Raw genomic sequence first — 21183 nt, 5'->3', positions numbered from 1 at the left:
TTCTATCTTCTCAATCTTTTATTTTGTTGCATACACTTTTGATAGAGTTTTTAATCTCCTGGATATCTGTTTGAATCTGTTTTATGGATTCCATTTCTTTCCTATGTTGGGCATTCATTGTTTCCATTTCTTTCTTATGCTGGGCCTTCATGGCCTCCATTATGGTCCTGAGGTCATCTATTTTTTTGTCAGTTTCTGTTCTAGAGTCTCAAATCATGACTTTCATTTTGCTCACCATCTCTATGGTTATCTGGGAAATTATTTCTGTTTTGAAATTTTCTAGAGCCTAATTGATCAGTTTTGTTACTTCTTGTGCTGTGAGTTCTGAGTGTACTGGTGTTTCACTATCAGACTTTTCATCCTTCTTTGCCCTACTGTTTGCCATTGGTGAACTGGAAGACTGTCTTTGTGTCTTGGTTAAGTGTTTTCTCATTTTTATTTTTGCTGTTGGGTTGTCCTTGATTCAATCTCTGGGTTATTAAATCTTCCTGATATCATTGCGCTTCAGCCCCCGACTCTCTAATGACTCATAGACATTCTCACTTTCACAATATCGGAGAAAACAACTTATCCAATCAATCCCTAACCCTTGTCCCAATCGATACAATCAGCAACACAACAGGATCAGTCACCTCTTACAAATTGACCTCTTGTAGTAGTCATCATTCCATCACCCCCCAATCATGCAGATTAAATTAAGATCAAGAAGCAGCCCAAAATATATTTGCAGTGGACAAACTCCTCAACATAGTATATTTACTATTTGGGATGGGGGCCTAGACCTAATAAGGACGGGAAGAGTAAACAAGTAAAAGATCTGGAGAAGGTTTCCAGTGAAGCCAGAGGACACAGAGTGACCACACAATCTTTAGGAAAATGTAAAACTCAAAAGGGATAGACAGAGTGCAAGTGTAAGGACAAGAATATATCCCCTTAACAGCTATAGGGGCTCACTTTCCCTTGAAACTACCAATCTTTGAGTGAGGCTCAATGTTGGAAAAAAAAGAACATTAATAAAAAAGAAAAAATAATAAAGGGAGAAATCTGAATTAGGGAAGGAGCAGGAACAGAAAAGGAGGTGAGGGCCGATATGGTGGAGCAAGAGACTGAGTTGGTGAAACAGGACAGAAAAAAGAATTTACAGAGTGGAATGAGGAAAAGAAAGAAGAGGACAAAAAAATGATTTTGAAGGGCCTCTTTCAGACTGTATTTCTGCTGTCATAATACACATCGTGTGCAGCCATGTGCAGAACCAAATCTCTCTATCTCATCTAGGAGAAGGCAGAACCCAGTGACACAAACTGACCTCAGGCCACAAGGACCAATTTGAGCTCCCCAACCTCCTGCAGGGTTGAACTCCAGACAGTTTTATCACAGATTTCCCCTGCCCCTTCTTTACAGATGTTTGAATTTGGGAGCTCAGAAAATCACCCTTTATAACCAGCTATGTCTCTGAGGAGTAAATCCACAGACTGGCGCATTCAGGGGATCTGAAAGCATGCGGGGGGTCTCCTGGCACTGGGGCAAATATGGCAGCACCCGCTACAAAGGCCTCAGCTACCCCGACCCGTGGGCTGGGCCCAGGTGGGTGGGGGGAGCTCCAATGTTATCTCTGGGGTAATTTGTTAGGGCAGCCCTAAGAAACAACATAGCAGTGGAGGATACACTGTTTTCTCCTGAGCTGTTACAAGCTCTTCTTGGTGCTGAAAGTGAGCACGAGAAAATGGAAGGTGATGGTTCCAAGTCATTGTACAGGAGCCAGGGACTTACCTGAGGGGTGACTCTGTGTGTTGGCTCATGGTCTTACATTCCAGACTGTGGTTCAAAAACCACTCAAGCCAGTCCAGTTACTAAAAAGCAAAGGAAAAAGAGTCTGTGTCATGCAAAAATTCCCTGTGATTTTATTCCTGAGTCGAGTTCATGGCTCCATCTCTGAGTGCCTTGTTGGGCTGAGCAAACACTGCCCAGTTCCTTTATTTCCATGTCCTTCTGAGCTTCTTCATTAAATAGCTACTAACTATTGGGCCAAGACTCTGTAACCCTAGATCTACTGCCATTGCTTTGTAAATGAAAATGTGCCCAGAAGATTAGATCAATGGGGATATTATCTGTAAGCAGAAGAGATCATAGCAAGGACAGATTTTTAAATTGGGCTGAACAGTTCAGCAAACATGGGGCAGCTCCCCAGTTTGCTGTCAGCTGTCTCCAGGGAATTGAGAGGGTGGGAGGAACCATAGCAGCCATTATTTACTGCTTCCGGTGTGCACAGCCTTTAGGAACTTTACATTTTTACTTGATTGTCATAACAACCCAATAAAGCAGATGTTACTGTTCACCTCATTTTTAAAAGGAGGAAACAGGTTACTGCAATGGTTAGGTAACTTATCTAGGACCACACAGGCAAGAAGTGGTGGGTCTGAGACTTGAACCCAAGTGCTCTGGCTCCAGAATATGTGACAAGCAGACTCCAATATGAGATATCCCACCTGTGATCTCTACCTCCTGACAATCACTCCTTTTGTGTAATCTCCTCCTCTGGAGTGTGGAAGTTACTGATGACTTGCTTCTAACCAAAAGAATGGCATAAGGTGATGGCTGCCATATGATTATGATTTGAGGTGATTAAAAAATATGGTGAAGGTTTACATTTTTAATGTTATTATAGTGGCCGGGCGTAGTGGTGCACACCTGTATTCCTAGCACTCAAGAGGTTGAGGCAGGAGGATCGCTGTGAGTTCGAGACCAGCCTGGGCTACATAGTGAGTTCCAGGTCGGTCTCAGCTACATAGTGAGACCCTGTCTCAAAAAAATAAATAAATACATAAAAATAAAATTTATTACAGTAAAAGACATTGCCATTAATCCTCCTCAAAACACTCCCTCCTTGCTTCAAACATGCTTATCCCATCATTCTTTCTACTTTCGGGAGCAGTTCCGGCAGTTCTCTTTCGTGAATGTCTTCATTTGCACTGGCGTGGCTGCCTCCACTTCTTGAACTGACTCAAAACATTTGCCTTTCAAGGTCATTTTTACTTTGGGAAAGAGCGAGATATTTCACAGGCCCAGACCCAGTGGATAAAGTGGCGGGTGAGGACATGCCCATAATGGTTTCGCAACCCCGCCTTTCCATCACATGGCACACGGCAGCCGCATCCACCATACTTTTATCATACCTTATAAAGACATTCAGAAAAGAGAACTTCTAAAACCGCTTCAGAAAGTAGCTAGAACAATGGGACAAGTGTGCTCAAACTTGGGGTAGAGGGAGTATTTCGAGGGGGGATTTGTGGCAATGTGTCTTTTACTATAATCACTTTTTACAATTTAAAAGGCACCATATATTTGGACCCTGCCATGTATCTCACCTGAAGGTGCTCTTTACCACCTCAGTGAATGGAACACGCTGGTGAAGGAAGCTTCTGTAGAAGAGAGATCAGCATGGCAAGGGCCTGAAGATGCTTCTGAACTGAGGTCCTGCATCCAACAACCCTCAAAGAACTAAACGCTGCCGACAACCTCACGAGCTGAGGAACGGATACTTCTCCAGCTTACCCTTGGAGCTGAAATGGGAAAGAAGGGCCCGATGCTCCCTAAGAGGTAGGTTCTATTTTTTTCTTCAGCGGCTGTCCCAGGCACCCAGCTGTGAGCCACAGCTGCATCAGCGTCCTGTGGCTGCACCAGGACACCTTCTTTGGCTGCAGCAGATTTCAGTCCTGGGTCCAACCCAGGTGACCGTGTTATAGCCTGTCTGGATGACTCTGCCCCTCATTAGCCAACCTCGGGCAGGTCCATGAGGAGGCCATCCCCTACCTATGACAGAGAGGAAGTCTAACACAGCATTTGTGAGCCTGCCTTTCTTCTCCTTCGTAAGCAACCTCCTTCATACCCTTGGCAAGTTAGTCCACGCCATGTTCCTCCCTTCGTGTTGCAGCACAAATCCTAATAAAGCCTCTTGCAGATGGCACACTTTTGCCTGCTCATGATTTCTGTTTCAAGTACAGCAGGCTGGGCTGGCATAGTAAGAGCTGGTAACACATGAGGCCACTGGTGCCAAGAGTGGGCAGCAGACAGGGCTGATGACAGTGAAAGTGCTCCCTAGCAGGTACATTTTGTATTTTTCTCCCTAAGAGGTACTTTTTTTTTTTTCTTCAGTTCAAGGTATTCTTCAGGTACAACAGAGAATGAAATGAAACCCCTGTCCATTCCGGTTCTTACTTTAATGAAGGAAGGCAGACAGGGGATCAACATGTGAATATGTCACATGACAGATTGCAATACCCACAATGGGGAAGTATAAAGCAGAAGATCACTAATTTTTAAAATGCTGCTGGCCAGAAGAGGAATCAGAGATGGCCTGGGTGAAAAAGAGACAGACAGGGCCAGGGATTTAGCTCAGTGGTTTTGCCACCTGCCTTGCAAGTGCAAGGGCCCAAGTTCAATCCCCAGTACCAAAAAGAAAAAGAAAAACAGACAGACAGACAATTTGAGCGTGAGACCTGAAAGAGGGTAAGGAAAAAGATTTGCAAATATTTGGGAAATCACATTCTCAAGAGAGGGAACAACAAACGCATGTTTTTGTAATATGTAAGGGTCTACTGTGGCTACAATAGAGGGATCCAGGAGGAGACACGGCGTCCTTGAGTACACAGTCGACAGGTAATTGAAACCCTGGCAAATCTGAGTCCAGAATCCAAGGCCTTAAGCATCTCCTTTCACCTCTGAAGATGACCAAGGACGCCCAGTGCCTAGCAAACAAGAGGTATGCAATGATTATACAGGAGAGGGAAAGAAAGGGGGCCAGGCAGGGGCTGGAGAGGGTCTAGTCTTTCTCTGTGCTCATGCACAGCTCTCCTCCCAATATCAGTCTAAGCTTGGATTAATTGACTTGCCCCAGTCCAAGGTAAAATTTACTTTAGGTGTCTACAGTGAAGCCCAAAGCCAGTAGGGAATTTTCAGTTTTCTTTCTTTGGGTTATGTATTAAGCAAGAGTTAGCTACTTATTGGCCAGGTTGCCTCACATGTATCTTTGTTTTTGTTCCATTAAAAAAAAAAAAAAACCTAGATGTCAGAAGTATGCATAATGGCATGCTTTGTGTAAGAATGGTAATATAAAACTCCAGGCAGCAGTGCCATACCAACATAAAGGCCCCAGCTCCTGGTACTTTAACCCAGCTATACAGTATTTATTTAGCTCCATTCTGTTCCTCTAAGAAGAAACAGACCACAATTCAAATCCAAGTTGCTTTCATTTCTCTAACTGGCGAACTTGAGTAAATGAAAATATGAAGAAGCTTTCATTCCAAGTACAAACACGCCCAACTCAAATCACAGTAGGAGAATAAAATAAATATTTTCCCACATGTGTAATGATGATGATTAAAAAAATAATGATAACACAAGAGATATCAACCAATATTTGTAATCTGGAAAGTCAATAAAGGATCAGTACTTACTGTCGAGAAAACTGGAAATTAAGTGCCTAAAGAAAAGACTTCCTAAAGTGGATATGGTGGCACATGCCTGTAATCCCAACACTCAGGAGGCTGAGGCAGGAGGATCGCTGTGAGTTCGAGACCAGCCTGGGGTACATAGTGAGTTCCATGTGAGTTTTAACTACATAGTGAGACCCTGCCTCAAAAAAAGAAGGAGGAGGAGGAGGAGAAGGGACTTCCTTGGGAAAGCCAGGTCCTTGGAATAACCCAGATACCCCAGAAAAGTTCAGGGTACAGGTGGGCCATGTACCTTAGGAAGTGGGACAAAGACACTGGATCTGCTAATCCAGTGACAGCAGAAATGAAACCAAACTAAGAGATAGGAGCATAACGGCAAAGTTTTAATGGGGCCTGGGGGAATCTACCTCAAGGAGAGGGAAGACAACACTGATATAGAAAGGGTGAAGAAAGAAAAGTGAAGCTTTCTATTGGGTTGCTGGCCTGGGTAGGAGCTGATAATTTTCCACTGGTCTCGAGTGTGGTATTTAAGACATTTCTTCCTCGTGTGAGATACAGATCAGCAGTGAGCTTGTCCTTGGAGACATAATGACGCCATTCTGGTTTTTACAGAGCATCTGGTCTTTCTGATCAATCTGTTAGAGTAGGAGGATAGGGAAAGATGCATGTCATACTTAAAGTGAGAAATAGGTAGGCTATGATTAAGGCCTGAGAGTTTATCTGCTCTTTGCCCCCGTGTTTGTCCATTGACTGTCTCAACAGAATGAAAATGAAACTGGGTGAAATGTCAATAGTCTGTATAAGAAGTTTTGAGTCCTTTTTGGTTCGTTGCAGCTTCCACACAAACTACCTTTCTTCAAATGCTGAAGGTTTCTTCTCAAACAAACAAACAAAAAAATAGAGAGAGTGACATCAGCCAGAGGAGGAATAGAGTTGACTATCAGTCATCCTGCCACAAGAAGGAAATATAATAAAAAGAAACAATTATATCCCGACTGGAATGGCTGAGGAGCTGCCCTAGAGAGCTGCAGGGAAGTGGTGGGATCCGTGTGGAACGTGAAGATACAAGACAGCAGAGCAGGGAGGAGAACAAGGGAGCCTTGCTTGCCTCACAGCCCTGTCTCCCTGCTGTCTCAGCTCAGAGCCAAACAGACTCCTCCTTAAAGAAAATGGTAGGTCAGAAGCCACTTACTGGTCCCCACAGCCACTTGACACACCTCCAAGGGAGCCTCCTGCAGCCCTCACAGGCCCCAGCCACTGGTTGGAGAGTTGCCCAGAGCTAAGTGCCAGTATTGCCACAGAAGAGGAGGCCACGTTATGCATACTAGGGCTCAGCGCCATCTTGAAAGTAAACCCACTGCTAGATCTGACCCACCTGGGGACCAGTAGCCACAGAGCATCACCACTCTTGAGACTAGGCCATTATTCTGCCACACTCACACAGGTGACCACAGCCCCACAACCCCAGCTTCTCGGAGCTCAGGCCCCATAGGAATATGGAGACTCCAGCTTCCCCCAGGGCAGTGCCCTTTCTTCCAGAGAAAAGACAAACTTGTAGACAGATGGTCTTGCCACACAGCCCGCAGCCCGCCAGGTGTTGGCCTTATCCCGCAGGAGGGTTTGCCACACAGGCAGAGGCCCGCAGCCTGCACACACACCCAACTTGGCCTAACAGCCATCCAGGAGACAGCCTTGCCTTGTTCCAACCATGAAGCCACCACACAGCTCACTAGACCACAGTGCCCCACGGGTCCTCACAGTCTGCCAAGTGGCCCCCTTGTCCCCTCCTAGGAGAGCCTGCTGCATAACCAACCAGGCTGCAGCACTCCTGTGCACCCCAGCATGGCTCATCAGCCAGCCAAATGCCAGACCCAACCCCTTGTAAGCCTGGTGTATGACCGCCCAGCCCAGAGCACCACTGTGTGCAAACCAGATGACAGGCACCTGTGCCTGGTCCAACAGCCAACCCAGCAGTGGCCCCTCTTCCAGGAAAACTGTGCCACACCACCACGGTCACCAATATCCTCAGACCAGGCCACTGACACAGCTGCAGAAACCACTCGTGGGGATTAGGGCTACAGAAACCACAAGGAAGCAGCACATCCACGTTCACTCAGTATCGAAGCTAACACAGTGTGCCCAGCCAGCATCGTGGCACCCAGCCACAGAAAACCTTTCTCTACAAAAGCAAAAACAAAATTTTAAAGCTCTAAAGAATTGGAAAAGTCAACTACTGAACTGGATGCACAGCTACCCACATATGGATGCAAATAACATAAAAAAGTAGCCGGGCGCAGTGGCACACGCATGTAATCGCAACACTGGGGAGGCTGAGGCAGGAGGATCGCTGTGAGTTTGAGACCTGCCTGGGCTACACAGTGAGTTCAAAGTCAGCCTGAACTACATATGGAGGTTCTGTGTCAAACAAAATAAAACAAAACATTAGAAAACAAGGAAACATAACCACCCAACTCTCTCCCAAGGGAACACAACAATTTTTTAATAACATCCCAAAGAACAGGAAATTTATGAAATGCTAAGAAAGGAATTCAAAATAACCATCTGAAGGAAGCTCAGTGGGGCACAAGAAAAATGCAGGCAAACAATTCAATTAAATCAGGAAAATCATACATAATCTGAAAGAGAAATTCAATAAAGAGATAAGCATCCTAAAAAATAACCAAATAGAAATCTTGCAGCTGAAGAATGGGAAATATTAAAAATGCAACTGAGGGCCAGGGATTTAGCTCAGTGGTGCCGCTGCCTGCCTCACAAGTGCAAGGTCCTGAGTTCTATCCCCAGTACCAAAAACAAACAAAAAAACAAAAACAAAAACAAAAAAACACACAACTTCACAATTTATCACTATGGAAACCCCCAAACTTGAAAGATTAAAAATAAGAGAAGTACAAAGGGATAAAGGATATACACCAAAGCCATAAAATAGTTAACAAGTAACAGGCAGTTATCTATCACAATAACCTTGAATATAAATGGACTAAAATTCCCAAGATTAAAATTTAGATTAAATTGGGTATGGTGGTGCACACCTGTAATCCTAGCACTCTGGGAGGCTGAGGCAGGAAGACTGAAAGTTCAAACCTAGTCTGGGCAACTTAGACACTCTGTCTCAAAATAATAAATACAAAAGGGATGGAAATGTAGCTAAGTCCAAAGGCACTGAGTTCAATCTTCAGTAACACACACACACACACACACACACACACACACACACAAAGATATAGATTGCCTGAATGGAATTTTAAAAACAAAACATATTCTGCTTACAAGAAACTAATAAAGTCATATAAAGGCAGAAAGTGATGAGATAGTAAAAGATATTCCATGCAAATGGAAACCAAAGTGAGCAGCTGTAGTTATACTTATACCAGACAAAATAGACACTAAGTAAATAGCTATAAAAGGAGATAAAGGTGGTCATTATGTAATGATGAAGGATCAGTTTAGCAAGAGGATACAGTAATTGAATACATATGTATGCACCACCAGACCATCAAATATGTAAAGCAGGTATTATTAGATCTAAAGAGAGAGATAGATTCCAATAAAATAATAGTTGAAGACTTCAACACCTCATTTTCACCAATGGACAGACCATACAGAGAGAGAATCAACAGAGACATAGTGGAGTTAAAATATGGTATAGAACATTACAGACATGTATGGATCATTTCATTCTACAGCCACAGAATAAAACTCTTCTCATCAATACATGGGACATTCCCAGAATAGGTCATGTGTTAGGCCACAAAACAAGTTTTTAAAAATTAAAATTATGCATTTGTCTTGCTTTCTCATTGCCTGAACAAATACCCAACACCCACAAGTTAAATGAGGTAAAGTTTACCTTAGCTCACAGTTTGTAGAGGTTTCAGTCCATAGCCGGCTGGTTTCAAGACAGGGTGGCATGGTAGACAGGCGTCACAGAGGAGAAGCAGTCCATAGCAGGGTAGGCGGGAAGCAGTGTGATTCCCTTCTTTCCTTTTTATTCCATCCAGGCTATAATCATATTGGTTGGTGCTGCCCACATCCAGAGTGGGTCTCTCCTCTTCAGTAGGTTCATCACCCACACCCAGCACGATGCTAAACCAGTCAGTGGACTGAGCCAGTATCATACACCTGTGATCCAGTCACTCCAAAAAGCCCCACCTATGAATGAGCATATGAGGCTTTGCGGGGACATCTAGATGTAAGACATCCTCTCTCTAATCACATGGAATAAAGTTAGAAATCAACAAAAGGATCTGCAGAGATTGTACAAATGCACACAGACTAAATAATATGCTCCTAAATTAAACAAATTAAAGGGGAAATGAAAAATTGTCTTGAAAGGAGTGAAAATGGAAACACAGCATACCAAAATATACAACAAAAGCAGTCCTGAGAGGGAAGTTTACAGCAGTAAACATCTACATCAGCGAAGATAGAAGACATAAATAAATTGGAGGTGAAAAGGGAGACATAACTGACACCATAGGAATAGAAGGGACTGCTAGGGACTGCTATGAACAATGATAAGCAAAGAGAGCAATAAGGACGAGCTGGTGGGTAAAGGGGAGAGTGGGAGGAGGTTGACACAACTCCTTTGAGAAGTGCAACTTTGGAGCTCAAAGAAATCAGACTACACGTGGAAGAAGGTAAGAAGGGTGTGTTAGTTCACATATGTGTTAGCTTTCCATCGCTGTGACAAAATACCTAAGATAAACCCACTTACGGGGAGGAAAGGTTTGTTTTGGCTCACGGTGTCAGAGGTCACAGCCTGTGGTTAGCTGGCTCCATTGTTACTTGTTCTGTGATGGTAGGAAGGATGTGGTAGAGCAAAGTGGCTCAACTCATGGCAGAGAGCAGAATAAGAGAGAACCAAGAGGAAGAGGGAGGGGATAAGATATCGTCCCCAAAGGCACACCACCATGTTCCACTCCCTTTAGCTGAGCCCCATCTCCTGCTTTTCCCACCTCCCAATATTGCCACCAAGTCCATCCATGAATTAATCCACTAGTGAAGATACAGTCACCTTCCCAAAGCTCCACCTCTGAATATTTCTTCACTGGGGAACAAACTTCCAGCACATGAGGCTTTGGGGAATGTATCACATCCAAACCATCACACGCTGAGTGATCTCACACCGCGATTATACACTGTCGATGGGGTCTGCAGACAGGGAACTGAAGAGTCCAGCTTCCACCCGGAAATATTATGTGTGATTTTTCAGACCTGACCATAGGCAACCACAAGGCCTCAAGGGGAATCTGCCTCCCCATGCTCAGCCTGGTGCCCAGCCAGGGATTTCCCGTCTCTGAAGGGCCAAGGACTCATCCGATTATACACACTTCAGCATTCCTAGTCACGCTGTGGTTAGTCCTAGATCTCCCTGTCCAAGGTCTTTTCTGGGTACCTCGGTCAAGGCTCCCTTATACACAGAAAGGGAGAGGAAGTGGGACTGTTGAAGACATTCTTACGCTTTCTGACTCAGAACTGCGTACTTTTCCACTCTTAGCCTTCCCCTCTTTCCTTTTCCTTTGCCCCCAGGTCTATAAAACTGAAGGAGCCTTCTGTTCAGTCTTCCCTCGATTAGATCATAGTCACCTTTGCACAGCTTCAAGTGACTCCTAACTGGCTTTCAGCTCCCTAGGGGAAACGGAAGGAAGGCAGTCCTTTCCTGTTTATTCCACCTCGGTAAAGGATTGGGGCTTCATGTGTTAGTTCATTTAAATCCCACGCTCTTTCAGACTCGGCTGAGGCTTTGATCGAAACATTTTTGGCCTCCATGGAAGAGGGACTGATGCCCTTGGCAAGGACGAGAGAGTCAGGACCCAAAGCCTGGCACTGGCGTTACAGAGGAGGGACACATCTGAGGCTGCCGCTGGAGGGAAGAGGAGAACACGGGCCAGGGACAGGCATGCTACCCAAGAAGAGGTGGAAATTTTCCCAGTGACCTAAGATCATCAGCTAAGTGAGGCAAGAGATACTTGGGGGTGGAGTGAGTAGGGATGAAGCAGCACTCTTGGGCGGGGGTGAGAAAACAAGCTCACCCCGCAAGGGAGAAGGCTAACAGGCTCAGACAAATACAAACCAGCCACAGGACAACTCCAAGGTCCCTGACACAGATCGCATCCAATAGCAGGAACTTCGAAATGGCTGGTTGCCCCATTCTGGCACTATCTGTATTTCTGCCACGACAAGACAAAGGAGTTGGGTTAGGGGCAGTAAGCTGTGGGGAAGTCACTAAAAAATATATGAGGAGGAAGTCAGGGTAAAACTAGTGGAAGGTAAGGGCTCTTTGAGGAAGTGTGTTTGTTTACATCCATGAAAACATCGATCCCTGGTCTATGGTGATACGGTTGTTCTTTTTTCATCCTGGTGCAGCAAAGGTACCTTTCTCAAGGGAAATCTTAGGGCCTCCTTTAGGTAGAAAAGAACATAGCTGACAGCCCTTTCTGAAAGTGCCTTCCACTCCAAATAATCCATATATTAACTATCATGTCCTTAACTCTTTTAACATAAGTTTCAGAGAGGTTCATGCACATTTGAGTATGTTCCAGTTCTATGCTTTGTTCCCTTTTTATAGTTGTTATCCACATAGTCATCCCTCAGAATCCAAGGGCAGTTTGTTCCAGGAACCTTCTTGGATCCTAAAGTCTGTGGATGCTCAAGTCTCTTATATAAAATGGCACAAGGGCCAGGGATTTGGCTCAGTGCTTCCACCCCCTGCCTCACAAGCACAAGGGCACGAGTTTGATCCCCAGTACAAAAAGAAAAAGAAATAGTATTTGCATAAAATCTATACACACCCTCTTGTGTGCTTTTTCTTCTTCAGTGCAGGGGATGGAACTCGGGGCCTTTGTCATGCTAGGCCAGCTCCATCCCATACTTTATTTTTATTTATTTGGGGGCGGGGTGAGGATCGAACACTGGACTTGGCACTTGCGAGGCAGGTGGTGGAACCACTGAGCTAAATCCTGGCCCCCCATCCCATATACTTTGAATCATCGCTAGATTACTTGTGATACCTCACACAAGTGCTATGTAAATAACTGTTATGCTTCATTGCTTAGGAAATGATGATAAGGAGGAAAATTTCAGAATAAAAACAGTACACAGGCAATTATTTTTTCCAAGTAATTTTGATCCTCAGTTGTTCGAGTCTGTGCACGTGCAGGGCCAATTGTATATGCTCTAAATTTTACCTATACATTTGTGCACTGATAGCCCTCTCTGCTAGGGCTGAACACACACTTCCTACTGATGCACATTTGAATTGTTGTGGTGTGTTAAGAACCCCAGTGTGTCCATGCACAAGGTATCGAACAAATTGAATTTCTAGAAACAGACATGTCTTAGTGGTATTTGCCACAAGATAAATTGCGTTTCTCCAGAAAGTCTTATTTATTTTCCTACCTAACAGTAAACCTAAGGGAGTTGTAACAAGACCTTTTCCCCACCTAGCTTGCAACGTTTCACATAAAATGTCCTAGGCCCTTCTCTTTTCTAGCTTGTTCTTCAAGATAGCAACAGAATGGCACAATGTTTCTATTACATAAAATTGAAGCACATTTCCTGATTAAGATCTGTTAGAGATATAATTTCTGCTTCACCAGAGCTGGCAGATGCCCAGGGCCCATGCAGAGTTGCAGAGGGGCCTGTGTCGGGCTGTGCTTTTCGTGCCCCTGCCCCTGCCCTTTTCTCTCCAGCACCCTCTCCCCTGAGATGACTCCCTCTGCCTCCTTGCTCCTCCCTCCATTTACTGGGCCCTCTTGTCCCCCTCCTGTGGCCCTGATTGGCTGGTGGTCCTCTGAGACAGCCAGCGCTAGCCACCTCTGTCATCGCCTCCAGCTGAGGTTTTCCCTTTCCTCTCCCGGCTGCACTCTGGCATCAGCTTCTACACTGTTTCTTCCCAAGAACACTGCAATCCATGAATTCCTCCAGGATCTTGTTCTTTATTCTGGAAAACATGACGCCAGTGCATGAGAGTAAGGGGGAGATGGGAGTTTTTCCTTCAAAGTGAATCACTTTGTTTGCATATTACTCTTTTTTATTTTCCAGTAGTAGTAGTACGAGTAGGAGTAGGAGTAGTATAAAATATCTAACTCAGACTAACTGGAGAGAAGAGACTTATTTAGGTCAGTTTTGGAGGCTGAAAGTCTCAGGCCAGACTGCTCCATTGGTTGCCTCGTGAGGTGGATGTCACCCTGACCGCACGGGGGAGCCGGAGATCACGTGGCCAGATCGGAAGCTTGAGAGCCAAATGGGCCAGGCTGATGCTTCTAGAAGACCCGCCCTCGAGAGAACTAAGTCAGAGTCCCAGAGTACGACCTTAATCCCTCCTGAAGGCACTGCCTTCAGTGATCTGTGCCTTCCCACTAAGCCTCGCCTGGTGAAAGTCCCATCAGCACACTGAGGACCAAGTTTCCAGTGTGTGGACCTTTGAGGAGCAAACCACAGCAGGATGTAAAAAGCATCCTCAAGGGCCGGAGATTTAGCTCAGTGGTTCCACCACCTGCCCCACAAGCTGAAGGACCCGAGTTTGATCCCTGGTACCAAAAAAAAAAAAAAAAAAAAAAAAAAAAAAGTGTCCTCGAGATCCCAAACTTCACAACTTTGACAGAAACTGCACTATATTTTCAATATGCTGGGATAGGTTATGTGTTATAGCTGAAAGGAATGAAATTCCTACTTCTGCTTAAGTTAACATTTAGATAACTTAGTAAAAGAGCTGCTAGTGTGATAACTGCTGGTTAGGGCACATACAGGTTAAAAAAAAGTAAATATCCTACCATCACTAACAGGAAGTGTTGTGAGTCTATAAGAACGGTACCATCACATGTTCAAGGGCACACGTCATAGTGGAAGATCACATGGAAGGAACAGAGACAATAAAACGTGCAATCATCTAAACTAGTGGCGAGAAGACAATCAAAATTCTTTAAAAAGAACATCAAAACTCTCCAAGTGTGTTCCCTGCACCAGCAAACTCAGTGCCACCAGGAAACTTATTAGAAAGACAGTCTCCAGTCCCAATCCCAGGCCTAATGGCTCAGAAACTCAGCGGATGGAGTCCACATTTTGATCTATGTTGTAGTAAGTTCTTAGTTAACTCTGGTTTGCCAGAGAGTAGGAGAACCATTGCCTTGTGGAATGCATAACTCTTGAGTACAAAATGTGTGTTCTGACTCTATTTATTGGTTATTGTGACACTATTTTTGCAGAAGTAGAAAAGTACCCTATTTGTGGTGGAGATGTGTGCTTATGAAACCCCAACATCACCAGAAGCAGTCCTTTATGACAGCTGGAACCTGCATTCCAACTGCTCCGGTAGGTTTGTGGCCCAACAGTCTTACAGACAAATCTGCCACATTCTGGGTGTCTGGGTTCTACCACATTCTGGGCATGCTCAGAAAACACAAAGTGGAAATGTTCCCAGATTATCTTATTGACTGACAGAGTAGGGATTTGATTGGAGGAGATGGTAACAAGGCTGTCATGTTTGGTCCATATTACCAACGATCCTAACATGATCACCCCAGAGAGAGATCCTGAGATGAAGGTGGAGTTTTCCTAGGAAGTTCAGGGACAGCCCAAGTGTAGAAAGGAGGCGACACAAAGAAGGAAAATCTTCCAGAAAGCCAGCTCTGTAAGTGGGTGAATCAATCACAGTCCTATTAAAAAAAAAAAACCTCAAAGGGCCTGGGAATTTGGCTCAGTGGCACAGCACCTGCCTTGCAAGTGCAAGGCCCTGAGTTCAATCCCTGGTACTAAAGAAAAAAAAACCAAAAAGCAAATAAATTGTATTTTTTAAAAAACTCAAGAAGATGGTGTCGAGCATGTGACTCAGAATTATTCTAGCCAAGAGGTGGGAAGTTGGGTATTTATACCCCTATGGACACCAGTCACTGTTACAGGCTAGTCTCATGGGAACATTAACTCCCAAGAGTTTCTGGCCTGCACCCAGTGAAGCACAGGCCCTCACCTTAGAGGCTGCAGGCTGGGGACACAGATGCGTACAGGACACCCAAAGAGTTGCAGACGGACGCTCAATAGTATCAGTAGAGGCCAGATGACAGTGACTGGTCCATGTCCTAGGACTGGCGGTTGAACTGAGGACCTTGCCCTTACAAGGCAGGCGGCAGCACCACTGAGCTAAATCCCCAGCTCCTAGAATGATGTTTTATTTTGGTTTATTCTGCAAGTCACAAAGCTTTGCAAATGTTCAAAACAGGATAAGAAACAGGTGGGTTCAGGCCACCCTCTGCTGCCTCCCTGTGACTCATGCTCTCAAGTCTGTCTCAGCATTTGCACTGAGCATGAAGTCAGAAAAGCCCACAATTGTGGGTTCATAACCTTTTATCACCTCCAGCCCAGAAAGAATGTATTCTACTAAAGAAAACATCAGTTACAATGCTCAAGAATCATTACAGTGCCGTTTGAACTAAAGCAAAGCAAACAAAACAACTTTTGATCTCTATATAATGTAAATAGAATATCTTCTTCAAAAGCCACTGGCTTGCCTATTCAGCATTACTCTTTCCTAAATATTGCTTTTATGTATTGCTAATGCATGCTTTCTGTACCTCATAAAATTATATGACATAACAGTTTAGTTGAATGCCTCCAGATGAACTGCTACCTCTACAGTGTCTAAAGTGAAAAATACACTGTGTTGGAATGAATAGTTAATTAGATACTGCAGCAGAAAATAGTTAATTTTAAGACACAGCTATAGAAACTACCTAAAATGAAAGTCAGAGGAGGAAGAAAGGTTGAAAAAATATGAACATAACTTTTTTTTTTAATTTTAAAGGCAAGGTCTCACCATGCAGTTCAAGCTAATCTTGAATTCCCTATGTAATCCAGGCTAGTTTCCAACTTGCAGTGATCCCCCTGCCTCAGCCTCCTGAGGGCTGGGGTTATAGTATGCACCATCACACCCAGTTATTTTTGTTTTGTTTTGTTTTGCTTTGTTTTATTGTTGCTGATGTTGTTGTTATTGTTGCTGTTGTTGTTGTTTCAGAATGAACGTAACTCCTAACAATTTCATTCATAGATAGAGAGTCTGCCCAAAAAATGTATGCACACTTCAGCAGTTCACCATAACAATGAATGTCTGGAAGCCAATAGACACCACTTTGAGTACCTCTTGTAATTATAGAGGCCAAAGGTAATGTATTAATCTCATGATGTCTCAATAAATTTAGTATTAAAATATTTCCCTGATATATACATTTTTGATCTCTCTCTCTCTCTTTCTCAATGAAAACTATAAACTCCCACATCCAAGAAGCTCAATAAACCCCAAACACAAGAATAAACTAGAAAATTCCCTTCCATAGAAGAAAGACATATTTTCACGCGTAAAGGGCCCCTGAATGGGTCTGGGTAGTAATCAGGAAAATCGACCAAAGTACAGCAACCACCAAGCCTTCATTCACTTACTGCAGCAGAGTAAGTGACAAGAAAAAGGAGGCACCCACTCCTGGTGCTCCTTTTCCTCCACAGAATGGCTCAGCTAAAGGTCAAAGTGCAGGCAAGGAAGGCTGCCACCCAAATAAAAGGCTCCTGCCTCTTTATGGACTTGGAGAAAAGTAGAGGTGCCACGAGCAGAGAGATTCTGAACAGAAATAGAGACAAGTGCCTTCACAAGGCTGTCAGTAGCCAGAGCTCCAAATGGAGGAGCCAGGATAGGAATACAGACACAATCTCCAGCAAGACTAGCCTGGGAGGCCTAAGCCCTCAAGAGCAAGCCCCTCTAGAAAACAGTGATGGACTGCTCTGCCCCCACTCTGGTGTGGGGAAGGCAGGTTCCTCCACGGGGCCTGTCAGACAGTCTTTGATCAAGGCTGAAAGGCTCCCTGTGGTCAGGACCATCCCCGAGTTGTCAACAGGATTTGGGCCTGGAGCCAGATTCCACAGGTGAGATAAAAGCCTCCCTCCTCTTTCCAGTATGTTTGTGGTTGTAAAAATGTAGGTATCAGAAGAGAAATCCAGGCTGAAGAGCCACAGCATAAATAACAGCCATTGAAAGGAAGCCACAGAAGGACAAGAGACTGTTATTAGGGATGATCAATTAAGGGAAGGTGGGACAAAGCAGTGAGAGACACCAACAGTGAAGTCACAAGCGTGGAGATTGAGAAGAAGGGGAAGAGAGACAGAGAGAAGACTAAATGAGCATAGAGTCAGGAGACCCTGAGAAAAAGAGAGCAGGAAATGATGGATACCAGGTGCCTTGGAGAAGTCAAGGAAGATAAAAGCTATAGAGTCTAATAGGTTTTAACGATAGGAATTAGCTGGGCATCTCGGTGGGAACAGGGTAAACAAGTGGTAGGGTCAGAAAGCCAGATCCTGTAGACTAAGGAATAAAGAGGAAGTGAGAAAACAAAAATAGGTGTGGATTATTGCAGCTCAATCTCACCAAGAGGGTGGCAGGAAGGACAGCTATAGGGAATGGAGGGGATGTTTGTGGAAGTTGAGAGAAACCAGAGAAAGTTAAACTGTGGACGAGGAGCCGGAAGGCGATGAAGCTGTGAGAAAAGGGAAGAATGATGCACAGAAAGCCGTCTGTCGGGAGGAAGGCATCTTCCTATGAGGAGACAGGAGGAAAGGATGCGCGCAGATGCACATGAGGTCTCAGCGGTGCGGAGCTGCGACCTCATCTGTTGATCGCCCGTATTTCTAAGAAAGTGGAAGTTGGGTGGGAGAACATCTGCTGAAAATAAGAAGCGGTGGGGCAGAGGTTTGAAGGGAGTATAGGAGGTTGAAAACTTCAGCCTACTTGAGGTTGGAGACTGAAGTATCGCTCCATGGGACTGTGATCCTTCAAGGTTTTCTCTAACAGAACTAAATCCCCCACCCTCCACCTCTGTGTTCTCATCCGGTCCTGGCCCTTCTGGAGCAGAAAATCAGTAAGTTAGGGGGAAAACAGCCAGTGTTTACTGGAGCCATACTCTCCACGAAGTTCCGTACGCACATTAATTAATTTAAGTCTCATCATACCACAATGGCATACATACCACCATGGCTCCTGTAAGGACCCAACATTAAAGCACTCGCCAAAGGAGCCCAGTGATAGGGCATGGATGAAGCCAAGGTCAGAACTCATACTCTCACCCAACAGGCCCAGCGTCTGCTTCAGGAATACTTGGCTCCTGGTTGGGAAGGGGTGTGGCTGCCCCTTGAAACCATCCTTCTTTCCAGTGTGCTCTGAGTACATCCCTGGTATCATCAGTCTTTCCACAATTGAATTGAACACAGCCCCTTAGACACGCGGTTCCCTTTGCTGGGAACACCATGCTCTCTTTTCCTATCTCCTCTTTGTTCTATCTCCACTTAAATAGCTCTTACTCCAGATCACTTGCAGCAATTCATACTTGTATCACTTTTTGTCTTGTTTTGTTTTGTTTGAGACAGGGTCTCACTATGTAGCCCAAGCTAGCCTCAAACTCACAGCAATTCTCCTGCCTCAACCTCCTGAGTGCTGGGATTCCTGGCATGTGCAACCATGCCCAGCTAGTTGGAGCTTCTTACTGCTTGCTTCCTTGCTATTTTTCTGCTTAGTTGCCTGCTCAGTGGGATGAGTAAGCAACTGTGATTACCCTTCTGCAGAACACAAAAACAATGGAGCCAAGTGACCATGACTGAGACCTCTGAAACCATAAGCCAAGATGAATCTCTCTTCTTTTGAAGTTTTCCTCCACCTCAGGTATTTTTTCACAGCATTAGAAAACTAACATACCACATTTTTTTTTAAAAAAGTTCCCCTTGGAGAAATGCTTGATTTCTATTTAAACTGTGCAGGAAAAATAAGCTGAACCTGGAATATCTTGAGCTAGAAAACAAAGAAGTATGCAAAAAGTGATAAGGAAAGAGCAAGATAAGGGAAGGGGCTTTAGTTTAAGAAGCTAAGGCAGGCACAGCTGTGATTGCCAAGACTAGATATAGCTTTGTTGGGATGGGCTAGGGGCTGGTAAGCATCCACTGGTTCATTAAATATGGCCTCCTGTGTTACACATCCTCCTAGTGTTAAGGTGTGGATCCCCAGTCATTCCCCTCACCCTGGGAGACGTCCTTGTGTCCAGCCAGCTGTCACCGCACACCTGGTCCTCCCAGTAAGAGTAGGGGACTGTGGGGGAGCATACATTACCATGGGAGCACAGAGAAAAAGAGGTATCTCCATCTTGAGTGGGTAGCAGGCCATATGGGTTAAGGCCTGAGAATTTATGCCTGCTATCCCATGAGGGCATTCATCTTATTCTGACAAGGAGGAAGTAAAAGTCAAAAGAATCTCTTGCATTTTAAGAAATAGTTCAATATGATTGTGTTACTTCTCCCCCCAAAAATCACCATATCTATGAAAAATCTGAATGCCACTCAACAAAGTAGGAATTTCCAACATGTTTGAAAAACTCTCAAATGAAATGTTTTTGTCATTTGCGCTCATTGTGCTAAAAATAAAAATGAATCTATTCCAACTATAGTATTTTGCAAAAACTGTTGCCAAATAAGTGGAAATTTTTTTTCCTCATTGAGTTTATTGGTACATTTTAGGTATACAGTACAGTTACATTCATTATTGGGATCTTGTACTTTACATGTCAGGTCTTGGTTCTCATTTTTTTCCCCTTGTCCCTGCCCTCCCTTCACCCTCTCTCCCTTCCCCTTTACAAACACTTCGTTTCCATTTTTTCATTTTCTCATATTTTTTTCTTTTCCCTTATTAACATTCCCCTACCCTTCCCACTTTCACTAAAAAGTGGAAATTTTAATGAACATCTTCGGGACTTTTTAGGAAGGTTAACAGTAAGTATGATTTAGTAACTGCAACCAGGAATTTTCCTTTTCGCTTTGGATTCACATATCAAGAAGATACGTCAACCCATACACTCATAATCAAATCCCAAAATCAATGAAGTGAAAATTCAAGTTGTTAGCACTTGGGTATCCTGACTGAAAAATCACTGTTTAGTTAAAATGCATGGATTTATGGTACATAAATCACATACTAAAGATGCCTTTACAATCATGCTGTTCTTTACAGATACTCATTTTTACTATATAATTGGTAACTAACAATTTACTTGCTATAAGTAACAACTAAATATTTCATCTCTCATCCTTTCTCATCTTGCATATCTTTGGTGTCCATAATCTATTATTAAGGTATGTAGATAAAAACCACTGGAATGGCAGGCTCGAATTATTTACTGCCAAAGGTCAGAGCAAAAAAAAAAAGCTTAGAGAAGGTCCTCCTGCCCCTGAAAGGGGCACTCAAGAGCCAGGCATGAGAGCATACGCCTGTAATCCCAGCACCCTGGGAGGCTGAGGCAGAAGGATTCCAAGTTGGAGCCCAGCCTGGGCAATTTGGCGACTCTGCAGTAAAAAATAAAAAAGGTCTGGGGAGGTAACTCTGTGTGGAAACCTCGGGTTGAATCGCCAGTAACTAGGAAAAAAAAAAATTCTGGCAGCTCGCTTATTCCATCGTCCCTGTACTCTCAGCCTCGCAGAATTCCCAGCGCCACGCTCCTAGAGCCTGAGTCAAGGACGCTGGATAGCGCCCCGAGGTCCACCAAGCGTTCCCAGCCGGCCAAGGACCGGAAGTGGCTTGGCAGGGGGCGGGGCTTCCTGAGCTATGCCCCGCGCAGGCGCAGTGTAAGGCGTCGCGTCCCGGAACCCCTAGGAGTCCATGTCCCCAAGAGGAAGAGGCGGGGCGGCCTGCGGCTCT

General features: G+C 44.5%; 1 protein-coding gene across 1 annotated transcript in view; it reads left to right on the top strand.

Moving 5' to 3' along the window:
• Positions 1-16965: 16965 nt before the first annotated feature.
• Ifnar1 (interferon alpha and beta receptor subunit 1) overlaps positions 16966-21183 on the top strand; it is a 29294-nt gene continuing 25076 nt past the window's right edge. Inside the window, exons 1-3 of the mRNA XM_010608715.3 lie at positions 16966-17378; positions 19483-19570; positions 20958-21110. Coding sequence (XP_010607017.1) covers positions 16966-17378; positions 19483-19570; positions 20958-21110 — 654 coding nt within the window. The remainder of the gene's footprint in view (positions 17379-19482; positions 19571-20957; positions 21111-21183) is intronic.

The sequence above is a fragment of the Fukomys damarensis genome, unplaced genomic scaffold (genome assembly GCF_012274545.1).
Source record: "Fukomys damarensis isolate Sample0158 unplaced genomic scaffold, DMR_v1.0_HiC HiC_scaffold_24, whole genome shotgun sequence".
NCBI classification, from domain to species: Eukaryota; Metazoa; Chordata; class Mammalia; order Rodentia; family Bathyergidae; genus Fukomys; species Fukomys damarensis.
This window is presented reverse-complemented; position numbering and strand designations above follow the sequence as displayed.